This window comes from Lethenteron reissneri, chromosome 3, assembly GCF_015708825.2.
Source record: "Lethenteron reissneri isolate LAM-NWPU_2019-01 chromosome 3, ASM1570882v1, whole genome shotgun sequence".
In the NCBI taxonomy this organism is placed as follows: domain Eukaryota; kingdom Metazoa; phylum Chordata; class Hyperoartia; order Petromyzontiformes; family Petromyzontidae; genus Lethenteron; species Lethenteron reissneri.
Window position 1 is genome coordinate 2,022,120 of NC_083781.1, and position 15,622 is coordinate 2,037,741.

Sequence of the window (15,622 nt, forward strand, 5' to 3'; positions counted from 1 at the left end):
CAGCACACGGGCTTAGAGCATTGACAAAGGAATTTGCATATCAACAGGAATTTAGCATATTTATGGGAAATGCAGGAATGTAATTAGTACTGCATATGCATGTGCATTATGCAGGATTAACAGCATCAAAGGGAGCTGCAGTTACTGCTGCTGCAGCAGTTGCTGCTGCTGCTGCAGTTTCTGCTGCTGCTGCAGTTGCTGCTGCACTTGCTGCAGTTGCTGCTGCACTTGCTGCTGCTGCTGCACTTGCTGCTGCTGCTGCACTTGCTGCTGCTGCACTTGCTACTGCTGCTGCAGTTGCTGCCTTATCCATTTTAATATAACACTATGTATTATTCTACCCACCCTAATGTGTATCATACTGCTATATGTTTACTGTACAATTACGACACCATACATTACTCTGCACACTGCACCATGCCAGTGAGTGGAACGCGGTCTGAAAGTCACCGTTAACGTGAACACAATCAGTTAAGATCCGAAATGGTTTATTACGTCCTTCCAATGATTGCTAAGCCAGAATCCATCTTCTCGGTTGAAATTGTCTCTGTGTTTGTATATGTAGATCGCCTCATGAACGAATCTCTCATGATAGCCAGATGGCTTGCAGAGAACCTCTGTCTTGGAGAAGTCAATGTCATGTGAGCCCACTGAATTGTAACAGTGATCTGCCACGGCTGAGGTGTTTGTCCTACCGTGTTTCAGGTCTGCCTTATGTTCACGGATGCGGTCCGAGACATGTCGTTTGGTTTCTCCAATGTAACTGCTACCACAGAGGCAACTTAGTTTGTAGACGCCAGGGTACTGTATGTCTGGAACCACATCTTTTACAGACGGGACCAGATCACGGATTTTATGTACTGTGTTGAATCGGACCTGGATCTTGTGTTTAATCAGGATTTTGGAGATCTGTTTTGTGACCCCAGCAATGTAGGGTAAGGTGATGGTCTTGAAAGGCTCCTCAACAGGATCCTTCTTGATGGTTGGAGTGATGGCTTTGCGGATTGTGTAGTCGGAGTAACCATTAGCCTTAAGAGCTTGGCGTACGTGTTTGAGTTCACTGGAAATGTGTTCATGGTCGGAGATGCATTGGGCTCTATGATATAGAGTCTTGATGAGGGAATTCTTCTGGGATGGATGGTGGTGGGAATCCGGTTTTAGATAAGCATCCGTGTGGGTGGCTTTCCTGTAGACAGAGTGGCTCATTGAACCATCAGGTCTCCTTTTGATTAGGACATCCAAAAAGGGTAGCTTGCCATCATTTTCGACTTCCATGGTGAATCTGATGGCTGGGTGTATGGAATTGATGTGGTCGAGAAATTGGTCTAGAGCAGGCCGGCCATGTGGCCAGATGACAAAAGTGTCGTCTACGTACCTCTTCCATAAGGTCGGGCGTAGAGTGGCAGTCTGGATGGCGTCCGTCTCAAATTTCTCCATGAAGATGTTGGCTACAACCGGAGATAGGGGGGAGCCCATTGGGATGCCCTCAATTTGCTTGTAGAAGGTTCCATTCCAGGTGAAGTATGTATTGGTTAAGCAGTGTCTCACCAGGGGGGGTACCCCAGCATTCAGTCCTTGATGAACCAAGTCTTCAATGATTGCGATGGTGTCAGGCACAGGCACCTTGGTGAACAAGGAAACCACATCAAAACTGACAAGCAGGTCGTCTGGGGACAGGGCAATCCCCTTGATTGTCGATACCAGGTCAGTAGAGTTTAGTACTGCAGAGGTGGTTTTTCCAGTGAAAGGCCGTAGGATTTCGGACAAAAAACGAGCCAGTTTGTAAGTGGGGGAGTTGATAGTAGAGACAATGGGACGAAGAGGTGTATCTTCTTTATGTATCTTTGGCAAGCCGTACAATCTTGGTGGCCTGGCTGCAGAAGGTTTCAACGAGAACTGTTTGGTCTGATCAATTAATGCGGTTGAAGCAGAAATGATGTTGTTGGTTTTGGAGACGAGGCTGTTGGTGGGGTCTCTTTTTATTTTTGTATAGCTGCCATTGAGCTAATTCAAAACGCGTTTTGAATTAGCTCAATTAAAAAAGAGGGATGACATTGTCATCCTCTCAGCCGACAAAGGCAATGCCACTGTCATCATGGACAAAATAGAATACAACAACAAAATTCAAGAACTACTCAACGATGGCAGCTATACAAAAATAAAAAGAGACCCCACCAACAGCCTCGTCTCCAAAACCAACAACATCATTTCTGCTTCAACCGCATTAATTGATCAGACCAAACAGTTCTCGTTGAAACCTTCTGCAGCCAGGCCACCAAGATTGTACGGCTTGCCAAAGATACATAAAGAAGATACACCTCTTCGTCCCATTGTCTCTACTATCAACTCCCCCACTTACAAACTGGCTCGTTTTTTGTCCGAAATCCTACGGCCTTTCACTGGAAAAACCACCTCTGCAGTACTAAACTCTACTGACCTGGTATCGACAATCAAGGGGATTGCCCTGTCCCCAGACGACCTGCTTGTCAGTTTTGATGTGGTTTCCTTGTTCACCAAGGTGCCTGTGCCTGACACCATCGCAATCATTGAAGACTTGGTTCATCAAGGACTGAATGCTGGGGTACCCCCCCTGGTGAGACACTGCTTAACCAATACATACTTCACCTGGAATGGAACCTTCCACAAGCAAATTGAGGGCACCCCAATGGGCTCCCCCCTATCTCCGGTTGTAGCCAACATCTTCATGGAGAAATTTGAGACGGACGCCATCCAGACTGCCACTCTACGCCCGACCTTATGGAAGAGGTACGTAGACGACACTTTTGTCATCTGGCCACATGGCCGGCCTGCTCTAGACCAATTTCTCGACCACATCAATTCCATACACCCCGCCATCAGATTCACCATGGAAGTCGAAAATGATGGCAAGCTACCCTTTTTGGATGTCCTAATCAAAAGGAGACCTGATGGTTCAATGAGCCACTCTGTCTACAGGAAAGCCACCCACACGGATGCTTATCTAAAACCGGATTCCCACCACCATCCATCCCAGAAGAATTCCCTCATCAAGACTCTATATCATAGAGCCCAATGCATCTCCGACCATGAACACATTTCCAGTGAACTCAAACACGTACGCCAAGCTCTTAAGGCTAATGGTTACTCCGACTACACAATCCGCAAAGCCATCACTCCAACCATCAAGAAGGATCCTGTTGAGGAGCCTTTCAAGACCATCACCTTACCCTACATTGCTGGGGTCACAAAAAAGATCTCCAAAATCCTGATTAAACACAAGATCCAGGTCCGATTCAACACAGTACATAAAATCCGTGATCTGGTCCCGTCTGTAAAAGATGTGGTTCCAGACATACAGTACCCTGGCGTCTACAAACTAAGTTGCCTCTGTGGTAGCAGTTACATTGGAGAAACCAAACGACATGTCTCGGACCGCATCCGTGAACATAAGGCAGACCTGAAACACGGTAGGACAAACACCTCAGCCGTGGCAGATCACTGTTACAATTCAGTGGGCTCACATGACATTGACTTCTCCAAGACAGAGGTTCTCTGCAAGCCATCTGGCTATCATGAGAGATTCGTTCATGAGGCGATCCACATATACAAACACAGAGACAATTTCAACCGAGAAGATGGATTCTGGCTTAGCAATCATTGGAAGGACGTAATAAACCATTTCGGATCTTAACTGATTGTGTTCACGTTTACGGTGACTTTCAGACCGCGTTCCACTCACTGACATGGTGCAGTGTGCAGAGTAATGTATGGTGTCGTAATTGTACAGTAAACATATAGCAGTATGATACACATTAGGGTGGGTAGAATAATACATAGTGTTATATTAAAATGGATAAGGCAGCAACTGCAGCAGCAGTAGCAAGTGCAGCAGCAGCAGCAAGTGCAGCAGCAGCAGCAAGTGCAGCAGCAGCAGCAAGTGCAGCAGCAGCAGCAAGTGCAGCAGCAGCAGCAACTGCAGCAGCAGCAGAAACTGCAGCAGCAGCAGCAACTGCTGCAGCAGCAGTAACTGCAGCTCCCTTTGATGCTGTTAATCCTGCATAATGCACATGCATATGCAGTACTAATTACATTCCTGCATTTCCCATAAATATGCTAAATTCCTGTTGATATGCAAATTCCTTTGTCAATGCGCCCAGCTTATATATATGCTCTAAGCCCGTGTGCTGTTTCATTCAGACTCTGTCGCCTCGACGGACCTGGTTTTCACCTGAGGACGGCTGCTTGCGTTGTGGCCGAAACGTCGTGAGAATTGTTTTATTATGTTTTATTTTTATTATTTTATTACTTCCCTTCTACGTGACTTTACCGAAAGAACCAAGAAGATGAACCCCAAGGAGAGTTGACGGGGACATTTGCTTCACCTCCATCTTTTTGCCGGGGAAGAGACTCTCGAACTTCTTCTGCAGGCTGAAGGTGAAGGTGAGCCAGCCCATGTTAGAGGCCTCGCGGCCCTGCCAGAAGTAGACGACGGACTGCAGGTCCTCCTCCATCTGGCTGTCCTGCTCCCCCGCCGCCTCCTCCTCCTCCTCCGCCCCATCCTCAGCGCGCTCCAGCGGCACCCAGTACCTTGAGGACAAGGAAAAGAACAACGATGCCTGTCTTTTTTTTAATGAACCAACGTCAGCGGTCACATCGGAAGGCACACGATGCCTTGGTTTAGCATCAGAGTGCCGGGGTACATTCTGTGGCAGAGCATCTATCGCATGACGGGCGTGGTTCACGAGAGCCAGTTGTGTTCAGCACCATGTCGCACAAATGTGTCAAGTCTTGACATTCACACAAGCTGTGATACCAAGTTTAAATACTGATTGCACCAGATATTGTGCATATGAACCTAGAATCATAACTGGCTATGGGGTGGGGTGCTAACCACGACACCAGTACTTTCTGCTGATATAGCAGTTAATGAAACAAAAGCGAGATGCACCTGTACATGTACGCTGTTGTGCAGGTGTGTAGTGGTCAGCATTTGTTATTATTTTTCTGTGGTAGGAATAAAACATTGCAGCTCCTGTTGCAGTTCCAGGTAGTGTAGTGGTTCGGATGCTGCGCTATGAACCCGGCGACCCGAGTTCGATTACCGCTCACGGCCAATACCATTGACGATTATCTGAACTGGTCCTGGGCCTCCCCTAGGTCGACTCAGCCTCAAATGAATACCTGGTGTGGTGTGTTAACATCGCCACTGGGGAGACAAAGGCGGCCAGGCGTGGTGCTGGCTACCCACTGCCCCTCGTGTACCGTGCCAGCCTTCATAGGTGCTCGCTAACAGAATTTGCCTCAAAAGTTGGTTGAAGCTTTACAGGGGATCTTTGTCTTTGCAGGCGCAAAAATGGATGTCTTGTGCACTTGTGTGTGTGGCTTTGCCCGTGTCTCCGTACCGGCACAGGAAGACATAGCAGTCGTGTGTGTGGAAGTGGCCAAACTCTTCGTCGGGTAGACGCACAAACTTCCTGCCCTCCAACACAAACGACTCCATTCCCTCCAGGTCCTCATTCCACTCGTCCATCAGCGTCTCAGCCTGAGGACAGCACAGCATTGTCAACTCGGTTACGGTGACCGCAACACGATTACTGCTCTTATTACAGCATCGCACAAAGGTCGGTGCGGCACACATTCAATAACTATGCCGCTGTACGTGCCAAAGTACTACACGTAAGACAGCCCCACAAAAACACCCACCTTGAATGTAAGGTTTACATTATACAGCCTCTACTCACTAACAACACAGTGTCGTACACGTGCAGACAACAAACGTGCACAACACGTCAAAGCGTCACACACAGTCGCATGGGAAGTTGGCGTGGGTAGAGGAATGAGAGTGTGCGAGTGAGTCAGTGTGGTGGGTGTGGGTAGAGGAGTGAGAGTGTGCGAGTGAGTCAGTGTGGTTGGCGTGAGTAGAGGGAGTGAGAGTGTGAGAGTGAGTCAGTGTGGGTAGAGGAATGAGAGTGTGCGAGTGAGTCAGTGTGGTGGGTGTGGGTAGAGGAGTGAGAGTGTGCGAGTGAGTCAGTGTGGTTGGCGTGAGTAGAGGGAGTGAGAGTGTGAGAGTGAGTCAGTGTGGGTAGAGGAGTGAGAGTGTGCGAGTGAGTGAGTGTGGTGGGTGTGGGTAGAGGAGTGAGAGTGTGAGAGTGAGTCAGTGTGGGTAGAGGAGTGAGAGTGTGCGAGTGAGTCAGTGTGGTGGGTGTGGGTAGAGGAGTGAGAGTGTGATAGTGAGTCAGTGTGGGTAGAGGAGTGAGAGTGTGGGAGTGTGTCAGTGTGGTTGGTGTGAGTAGAGGGAGTGAGAGTGTGAGAGTGAGTCAGTGTGGTTGGTGTGGGTAGAGGAGTGTGAGTGTGCGAGTGAATCAGTGTGGTTGGAGTGGGTAGAGGAGTGTGAGTGTGCGAGTGAATCAGTGTGGTGGGTGTGGGTAGAGGACTGAGAGTGTGAGAGTGAGTTAGTGTGGTGGGTGTGGGTAAAGGAGTGTGAGTGTGAGTCAGTGTGGTTGGAGTGTGTAGAGGGAGTGAGAGTGTGCGAGTGAGTCAGTGTGGTGGGTGTGGGTAGAGGAGTGTGCGAGTGAGTTAGTGTGGTGGGTGTGGGTAGAGGAGTGAGAGTGTGAGAGTGAGTCAGTGTGGTTGGTATATGTAGAGGAGTGTGAGTGTGAGAGTGAGTGTGGTGGGTGTGCGTAGAGGAGTGAGAGTGTGAGAGTGAGTTAGTGTGGGTAGAGGAGTGAGAGTGTGAGAGTGAGTCAGTGTGGTGGGTGTGGGTAGAGGAGTGAGAGTGAGTCAGTGTGGTTGGTGTGAGTAGAGGAGTGTGAGTGTGCAAGTGAGTCAGTGTGGGTGGTGTGTGTAGAGGAGTGAGAGTGTGAGAGTGAGTCAGTGTGGTGGGTGTGGGTAGAGGAGTGAGAGTGTGAGAGTGAGTCAGTGTGATTGGTGTGGGTAGAGGAGTGTGAGTGTGAGTCAGTGTGGGTAGAGGAGTGAGAGTGTGAGAGTGAGTCAGTGTGGTGGGTGTGGGTAGAGGAGTGAGAGTGTGAGAGTGAGTCAGTGTGATTGGTGTGGGTAGAGGAGTGTGAGTGTGAGAGTGAGTCAGTGTGGTGGGTGTGGGTAGAGGAGTGAGAGTGTGAGAGTGAGTCAGTGTGGTGGGTGTGGGTAGAGGAGTGAGAGTGAGTCAGTGTGGGTAGAGGAGTGAGAGTGTGAGAGTGAGTCAGTGTGGTGGGTGTGGGTAGAGGAGTGTGCGAGTGAGTTAGTGTGGTGGGTGTGGGTAGAGGAGTGAGAGTGTGAGAGTGAGTCAGTGTGGTTGGTATATGTAGAGGAGTGTGAGTGTGAGTGTGGTGGGTGTGCGTAGAGGAGTGAGAGTGTGAGAGTGAGTTAGTGTGGGTAGAGGAGTGAGAGTGTGAGAGTGAGTCAGTGTGGTGGGTGTGGGTAGAGGAGTGAGAGTGAGTCAGTGTGGCTGGTGTGAGTAGAGGAGTGTGAGTGTGCAAGTGAGTCAGTGTGGGTGGTGTGTGTAGAGGAGTGAGAGTGTGAGAGTGAGTCAGTGTGGTGGGTGTGGGTAGAGGAGTGAGAGTGTGAGAGTGAGTCAGTGTGATTGGTGTGGGTAGAGGAGTGTGAGTGTGAGTCAGTGTGGGTAGAGGAGTGAGAGTGTGAGAGTGAGTCAGTGTGGTGGGTGTGGGTAGAGGAGTGAGAGTGTGAGAGTGAGTCAGTGTGATTGGTGTGGGTAGAGGAGTGTGAGTGTGAGAGTGAGTCAGTGTGGTGGGTGTGGGTAGAGGAGTGAGAGTGTGAGAGTGAGTCAGTGGGGTGGGTGTGGGTAGAGGAGTGAGGGTGAGTCAGTGTGGGTAGAGGAGTGAGAGTGTGAGAGTGAGTCAGTGTGGTGGGTGTGGGTAGAGGAGTGTGCGAGTGAGTTAGTGTGGTGGGTGTGGGTAGAGGAGTGAGAGTGTGAGAGTGAGTCAGTGTGGTTGGTATATGTAGAGGAGTGTGAGTGTGAGTGTGGTGGGTGTGCGTAGAGGAGTGAGAGTGAGTTAGTGTGGGTAGAGGAGTGAGAGTGTGAGAGTGAGTCAGTGTGGTGGGTGTGGGTAGAGGAGTGAGAGTGAGTCAGTGTGGTTGGTGTGAGTAGAGGAGTGTGAGTGTGCAAGTGAGTCAGTGTGGGTGGTGTGTGTAGAGGAGTGAGAGTGTGAGAGTGAGTCAGTGTGGTGGGTGTGGGTAGAGGAGTGAGAGTGTGAGAGTGAGTCAGTGTGATTGGTGTGGGTAGAGGAGTGTGAGTGTGAGTCAGTGTGGGTAGAGGAGTGAGAGTGTGAGAGTGAGTCAGTGTGGTGGGTGTGGGTAGAGGAGTGAGAGTGTGAGAGTGAGTCAGTGTGATTGGTGTGGGTAGAGGAGTGTGAGTGTGAGAGTGAGTCAGTGTGGTGGGTGTGGGTAGAGGAGTGAGAGTGTGAGAGTGAGTCAGTGTGGTGGGTGTGGGTAGAGGAGTGAGAGTGAGTCAGTGTGGGTAGAGGAGTGAGAGTGTGAGAGTGAGTCAGTGTGGTGGGTGTGGGTAGAGGAGTGTGCGAGTGAGTTAGTGTGGTGGGTGTGGGTAGAGGAGTGAGAGTGTGAGAGTGAGTCAGTGTGGTTGGTATATGTAGAGGAGTGTGAGTGTGAGTGTGGTGGGTGTGCGTAGAGGAGTGAGAGTGAGTTAGTGTGGGTAGAGGAGTGAGAGTGTGAGAGTGAGTCAGTGTGGTGGGTGTGGGTAGAGGAGTGAGAGTGAGTCAGTGTGGTTGGTGTGAGTAGAGGAGTGTGAGTGTGCAAGTGAGTCAGTGTGGGTGGTGTGTGTAGAGGAGTGAGAGTGTGAGAGTGAGTCAGTGTGGTGGGTGTGGGTAGAGGAGTGAGAGTGTGAGAGTGAGTCAGTGTGATTGGTGTGGGTAGAGGAGTGTGAGTGTGAGTCAGTGTGGGTAGAGGAGTGAGAGTGTGAGAGTGAGTCAGTGTGGTGGGTGTGGGTAGAGGAGTGAGAGTGTGAGAGTGAGTCAGTGTGATTGGTGTGGGTAGAGGAGTGTGAGTGTGAGAGTGAGTCAGTGTGGTGGGTGTGGGTAGAGGAGTGAGAGTGTGAGAGTGAGTCAGTGTGGTGGGTGTGGGTAGAGGAGTGAGAGTGAGTCAGTGTGGGTAGAGGAGTGAGAGTGTGAGAGTGAGTCAGTGTGGTGGGTGTGGGTAGAAGAGTGTGAGTGTGCGACTGAGTCAGTGTGGTTGATGTGGGTAGGAGTGAGAGTGTGAGAGTGAGTCAGTGTGATTGGTGTGGGTAGAGGAGGGTGAGTGTGAGAGTGAGTCAGTGTGGTGGGTGTGCGTAGAGGAGTGAGAGTGTGCAGGTGAGTCAGTGTGGTTGGCGTGAGTAGAGGAGTGTGAGTGTGCGAGTGAGTCAGTGTGGTGGGTAGAGGAGTGTGAGTGTGAGTCAGTGTGGTTGGAGTGTGTAGAGGGAGTGAGAGTGTGCGAGTGAGTCAGTGTGGTGGGTGTGGGTAGAGGAGTGTGCGAGTGAGTTAGTGTGGTGGGTGTGGGTAGAGGAGTGAGAGTGTGAGAGTGAGTCAGTGTGGTTGGTATATGTAGAGGAGTGTGAGTGTGAGAGTGAGTGTGGTGGGTGTGCGTAGAGGAGTGAGAGTGTGAGAGTGAGTCAGTGTGGTGGGTGTGGGTAGAGGAGTGAGAGTGTGAGAGTGAGTCAGTGTGATTGGTGTGGGTAGAGGAGTGTGAGTGTGAGAGTGAGTCAGTGTGGTGGGTGTGGGTAGAGGAGTGAGAGTGTGAGAGTGAGTCAGTGTGGTGGGTGTGGGTAGAGGAGTGAGAGTGAGTCAGTGTGGGTAGAGGAGTGAGAGTGTGAGAGTGAGTCAGTGTGGTGGGTGTGGGTAGAGGAGTGTGCGAGTGAGTTAGTGTGGTGGGTGTGGGTAGAGGAGTGAGAGTGAGTCAGTGTGGTTGGTGTGGGTAGAGGAGTGAGAGTGTGAGTCAGTGTGGGTAGAGGAGTGAGAGTGTGAGAGTGAGTCAGTGTGGTGGGTGTGGGTAGAGGAGTGAGAGTGTGAGAGGGAGTCAGTGTGATTGGTGTGGGTAGAGGAGTGTGAGTGTGAGAGTGAGTCAGTGTGGTGGGTGTGGGTAGAGGAGTGAGAGTGTGAGAGTGAGTCAGTGTGGTGGGTGTGGGTAGAGGAGTGAGAGTGAGTCAGTGTGGGTAGAGGAGTGAGAGTGTGAGAGTGAGTCAGTGTGGTGGGTGTGGGTAGAGGAGTGTGCGAGTGAGTTAGTGTGGTGGGTGTGGGTAGAGGAGTGAGAGTGTGAGAGTGAGTCAGTGTGGTTGGTATATGTAGAGGAGTGTGAGTGTGAGTGTGGTGGGTGTGCGTAGAGGAGTGAGAGTGAGTTAGTGTGGGTAGAGGAGTGAGAGTGTGAGAGTGAGTCAGTGTGGTGGGTGTGGGTAGAGGAGTGAGAGTGAGTCAGTGTGGTTGGTGTGGGTAGAGGAGTGAGAGTGTGAGAGTGAGTCAGTGTGATTGGTGTGGGTAGAGGAGTGTGAGTGTGAGAGTGAGTCAGTGTGGTGGGTGTGGGTAGAGGAGTGAGAGTGTGAGAGTGAGTCAGTGTGGTGGGTGTGGGTAGAGGAGTGAGAGTGAGTCAGTGTGGGTAGAGGAGTGAGAGTGTGAGAGTGAGTCAGTGTGGTGGGTGTGGGTAGAAGAGTGTGAGTGTGCGACTGAGTCAGTGTGGTTGATGTGGGTAGAGGAGTGAGAGTGTGAGAGTGAGTCAGTGTGATTGGTGTGGGTAGAGGAGGGTGAGTGTGAGAGTGAGTCAGTGTGGTGGGTGTGCGTAGAGGAGTGAGAGTGTGCAGGTGAGTCAGTGTGGTTGGCGTGAGTAGAGGAGTGTGAGTGTGCGAGTGAGTCAGTGTGGTGGGTAGAGGAGTGTGAGTGTGAGTCAGTGTGGTTGGAGTGTGTAGAGGGAGTGAGAGTGTGCGAGTGAGTCAGTGTGGTGGGTGTGGGTAGAGGAGTGTGCGAGTGAGTTAGTGTGGTGGGTGTGGGTAGAGGAGTGAGAGTGTGAGAGTGAGTCAGTGTGGTTGGTATATGTAGAGGAGTGTGAGTGTGAGAGTGAGTGTGGTGGGTGTGCGTAGAGGAGTGAGAGTGTGAGAGTGAGTCAGTGTGGTGGGTGTGGGTAGAGGAGTGAGAGTGTGAGAGTGAGTCAGTGTGGTTGGTGTGAGTAGAGGAGTGTGAGTGTGCAAGTGAGTCAGTGTGGGTGGTGTGTGTAGAGGAGTGAGAGTGTGAGAGTGAGTCAGTGTGGTGGGAGTGGGTAGAGGAGTGAGAGTGTGAGAGTGAGTCAGTGTGATTTGTGTGGGTAGAGGAGTGTGAGTGTGAGAGTGAGTCAGTGTGGGTAGAGGAGTGAGAGTGTGAGAGTGAGTCAGTGTGGTGGGTGTGGGTAGAGGAGTGAGAGTGTGAGAGTGAGTCAGTGTGGTGGGTGTGGGTAGAGGAGTGAGAGTGAGTCAGTGTGGGTAGAGGAGTGAGAGTGTGAGAGTGAGTCAGTGTGGTGGGTGTGGGTAGAGGAGTGTGCGAGTGAGTTAGTGTGGTGGGTGTGGGTAGAGGAGTGAGATTGTGAGAGTGAGTCAGTGTGGTTGGTATATGTAGAGGAGTGTGAGTGTGAGTGTGGTGGGTGTGCGTAGAGGAGTGAGAGTGTGAGAGTGAGTTAGTGTGGGTAGAGGAGTGAGAGTGTGAGAGTGAGTCAGTGTGGTGGGTGTGGGTAGAGGAGTGAGAGTGAGTCAGTGTGGTTGGTGTGAGTAGAGGAGTGTGAGTGTGCAAGTGAGTCAGTGTGGGTGGTGTGTGTAGAGGAGTGAGAGTGTGAGAGTGAGTCAGTGTGATTGGTGTGGGTAGAGGAGGGTGAGTGTGAGAGTGAGTCAGTGTGGTGGGTGTGCGTAGAGGAGTGAGAGTGTGCAGGTGAGTCAGTGTGGTTGGCGTGAGTAGAGGAGTGTGAGTGTGCGAGTGAGTCAGTGTGGTGGGTAGAGGAGTGTGAGTGTGAGTCAGTGTGGTTGGAGTGTGTAGAGGGAGTGAGAGTGTGCGAGTGAGTCAGTGTGGTGGGTGTGGGTAGAGGAGTGTGCGAGTGAGTTAGTGTGGTGGGTGTGGGTAGAGGAGTGAGAGTGTGAGAGTGAGTCAGTGTGGTTGGTATATGTAGAGGAGTGTGAGTGTGAGAGTGAGTGTGGTGGGTGTGCGTAGAGGAGTGAGAGTGTGAGAGTGAGTCAGTGTGGTGGGTGTGGGTAGAGGAGTGAGAGTGTGAGAGTGAGTCAGTGTGATTGGTGTGGGTAGAGGAGTGTGAGTGTGAGAGTGAGTCAGTGTGGTGGGTGTGGGTAGAGGAGTGAGAGTGTGAGAGTGAGTCAGTGTGGTGGGTGTGGGTAGAGGAGTGAGAGTGAGTCAGTGTGGGTAGAGGAGTGAGAGTGTGAGAGTGAGTCAGTGTGGTGGGTGTGGGTAGAGGAGTGTGCGAGTGAGTTAGTGTGGTGGGTGTGGGTAGAGGAGTGAGAGTGAGTCAGTGTGGTTGGTGTGGGTAGAGGAGTGAGAGTGTGAGTCAGTGTGGGTAGAGGAGTGAGAGTGTGAGAGTGAGTCAGTGTGGTGGGTGTGGGTAGAGGAGTGAGAGTGTGAGAGGGAGTCAGTGTGATTGGTGTGGGTAGAGGAGTGTGAGTGTGAGAGTGAGTCAGTGTGGTGGGTGTGGGTAGAGGAGTGAGAGTGTGAGAGTGAGTCAGTGTGGTGGGTGTGGGTAGAGGAGTGAGAGTGAGTCAGTGTGGGTAGAGGAGTGAGAGTGTGAGAGTGAGTCAGTGTGGTGGGTGTGGGTAGAGGAGTGTGCGAGTGAGTTAGTGTGGTGGGTGTGGGTAGAGGAGTGAGAGTGTGAGAGTGAGTCAGTGTGGTTGGTATATGTAGAGGAGTGTGAGTGTGAGTGTGGTGGGTGTGCGTAGAGGAGTGAGAGTGAGTTAGTGTGGGTAGAGGAGTGAGAGTGTGAGAGTGAGTCAGTGTGGTGGGTGTGGGTAGAGGAGTGAGAGTGAGTCAGTGTGGTTGGTGTGGGTAGAGGAGTGAGAGTGTGAGAGTGAGTCAGTGTGATTGGTGTGGGTAGAGGAGTGTGAGTGTGAGAGTGAGTCAGTGTGGTGGGTGTGGGTAGAGGAGTGAGAGTGTGAGAGTGAGTCAGTGTGGTGGGTGTGGGTAGAGGAGTGAGAGTGAGTCAGTGTGGGTAGAGGAGTGAGAGTGTGAGAGTGAGTCAGTGTGGTGGGTGTGGGTAGAAGAGTGTGAGTGTGCGACTGAGTCAGTGTGGTTGATGTGGGTAGAGGAGTGAGAGTGTGAGAGTGAGTCAGTGTGATTGGTGTGGGTAGAGGAGGGTGAGTGTGAGAGTGAGTCAGTGTGGTGGGTGTGCGTAGAGGAGTGAGAGTGTGCAGGTGAGTCAGTGTGGTTGGCGTGAGTAGAGGAGTGTGAGTGTGCGAGTGAGTCAGTGTGGTGGGTAGAGGAGTGTGAGTGTGAGTCAGTGTGGTTGGAGTGTGTAGAGGGAGTGAGAGTGTGCGAGTGAGTCAGTGTGGTGGGTGTGGGTAGAGGAGTGTGCGAGTGAGTTAGTGTGGTGGGTGTGGGTAGAGGAGTGAGAGTGTGAGAGTGAGTCAGTGTGGTTGGTATATGTAGAGGAGTGTGAGTGTGAGAGTGAGTGTGGTGGGTGTGCGTAGAGGAGTGAGAGTGTGAGAGTGAGTCAGTGTGGTGGGTGTGGGTAGAGGAGTGAGAGTGTGAGAGTGAGTCAGTGTGGTTGGTGTGAGTAGAGGAGTGTGAGTGTGCAAGTGAGTCAGTGTGGGTGGTGTGTGTAGAGGAGTGAGAGTGTGAGAGTGAGTCAGTGTGGTGGGAGTGGGTAGAGGAGTGAGAGTGTGAGAGTGAGTCAGTGTGATTTGTGTGGGTAGAGGAGTGTGAGTGTGAGAGTGAGTCAGTGTGGGTAGAGGAGTGAGAGTGTGAGAGTGAGTCAGTGTGGTGGGTGTGGGTAGAGGAGTGAGAGTGTGAGAGTGAGTCAGTGTGGTGGGTGTGGGTAGAGGAGTGAGAGTGAGTCAGTGTGGGTAGAGGAGTGAGAGTGTGAGAGTGAGTCAGTGTGGTGGGTGTGGGTAGAGGAGTGTGCGAGTGAGTTAGTGTGGTGGGTGTGGGTAGAGGAGTGAGATTGTGAGAGTGAGTCAGTGTGGTTGGTATATGTAGAGGAGTGTGAGTGTGAGTGTGGTGGGTGTGCGTAGAGGAGTGAGAGTGTGAGAGTGAGTTAGTGTGGGTAGAGGAGTGAGAGTGTGAGAGTGAGTCAGTGTGGTGGGTGTGGGTAGAGGAGTGAGAGTGAGTCAGTGTGGTTGGTGTGAGTAGAGGAGTGTGAGTGTGCAAGTGAGTCAGTGTGGGTGGTGTGTGTAGAGGAGTGAGAGTGTGAGAGTGAGTCAGTGTGGTGGGTGTGGGTAGAGGAGTGAGAGTGTGAGAGTGAGTCAGTGTGATTGGTGTGGGTAGAGGAGTGTGAGTGTGAGTCAGTGTGGGTAGAGGAGTGAGAGTGTGAGAGTGAGTCAGTGTGGTGGGTGTGGGTAGAGGAGTAAGAGTGTGAGAGTGAGTCAGTGTGATTGGTGTGGGTAGAGGAGTGTGAGTGTGAGAGTGAGTCAGTGTGGTGGGTGTGGGTAGAGGAGTGAGAGTGTGAGAGTGAGTCAGTGTGGTGGGTGTGGGTAGAGGAGTGAGAGTGAGTCAGTGTGGGTAGAGGAGTGAGAGTGTGAGAGTGAGTCAGTGTGGTGGGTGTGGGTAGAGGAGTGTGCGAGTGAGTTAGTGTGGTGGGTGTGGGTAGAGGAGTGAGAGTGTGAGAGTGAGTCAGTGTGGTTGGTATATGTAGAGGAGTGTGAGTGTGAGTGTGGTGGGTGTGGGTAGAGGAGTGAGAGTGTGAGAGTGAGTTAGTGTGGGTAGAGGAGTGAGAGTGTGAGAGTGAGTCAGTGTGGTGGGTGTGGGTAGAGGAGTGAGAGTGAGTCAGTGTGGTTGGTGTGAGTAGAGGAGTGCGAGTGTGCAAGTGAGTCAGTGTGGGTGGTGTGTGTAGAGGAGTGAGAGTGTGAGAGTGAGTCAGTGTGGTGGGTGTGGGTAGAGGAGTGAGAGTGTGAGAGTGAGTCAGTGTGATTGGTGTGGGTAGAGGAGTGTGAGTGTGAGTCAGTGTGGGTAGAGGAGTGAGAGTGTGAGAGTGAGTCAGTGTGGTGGGTGTGGGTAGAGGAGTGAGAGTGTGAGAGTGAGTCAGTGTGATTGGTGTGGGTAGAGGAGTGCGAGTGTGAGTCAGTGTGGTTGGAGTGTGTAGAGGGAGTGAGAGTGTGCGAGTGAGTCAGTGTGGTGGGTGTGGGTAGAGGAGTGTGCGAGTGAGTTAGTGTGGTGGGTGTGGGTAGAGGAGTGAGAGTGTGAGAGTGAGTCAGTGTGATTGGTGTGGGTAGAGGAGGGTGAGTGTGAGAGTGAGTCAGTGTGGTGGGTGTGCGTAGAGGAGTGAGAGTGTGCAGGTGAGTCAGTGTGGTTGGCGTGAGTAGAGGAGTGTGAGTGTGCGAGTGAGTCAGTGTGGTGGGTAGAGGAGTGTGAGTGTGAGTCAGTGTGGTTGGAGTGTGTAGAGGGAGTGAGAGTGTGCGAGTGAGTCAGTGTGGTGGGTGTGGGTAGAGGAGTGTGCGAGTGAGTTAGTGTGGTGGGTGTGGGTAGAGGAGTGA

General features: G+C 51.7%; 1 protein-coding gene across 1 annotated transcript in view; it reads right to left on the reverse strand.

Moving 5' to 3' along the window:
• The window catches only part of LOC133345051 (protein flightless-1 homolog), a 60,793-nt gene that overhangs the window by 11,152 nt on the left and 34,019 nt on the right, over window positions 1-15,622 (reverse strand). Inside the window, exons 22-23 of the mRNA XM_061555458.1 lie at window positions 5,382-5,521; window positions 4,362-4,566 (exon numbers count right to left, since the gene is read on the reverse strand). Coding sequence (XP_061411442.1) covers window positions 4,362-4,566; window positions 5,382-5,521 — 345 coding nt within the window. The remainder of the gene's footprint in view (window positions 1-4,361; window positions 4,567-5,381; window positions 5,522-15,622) is intronic.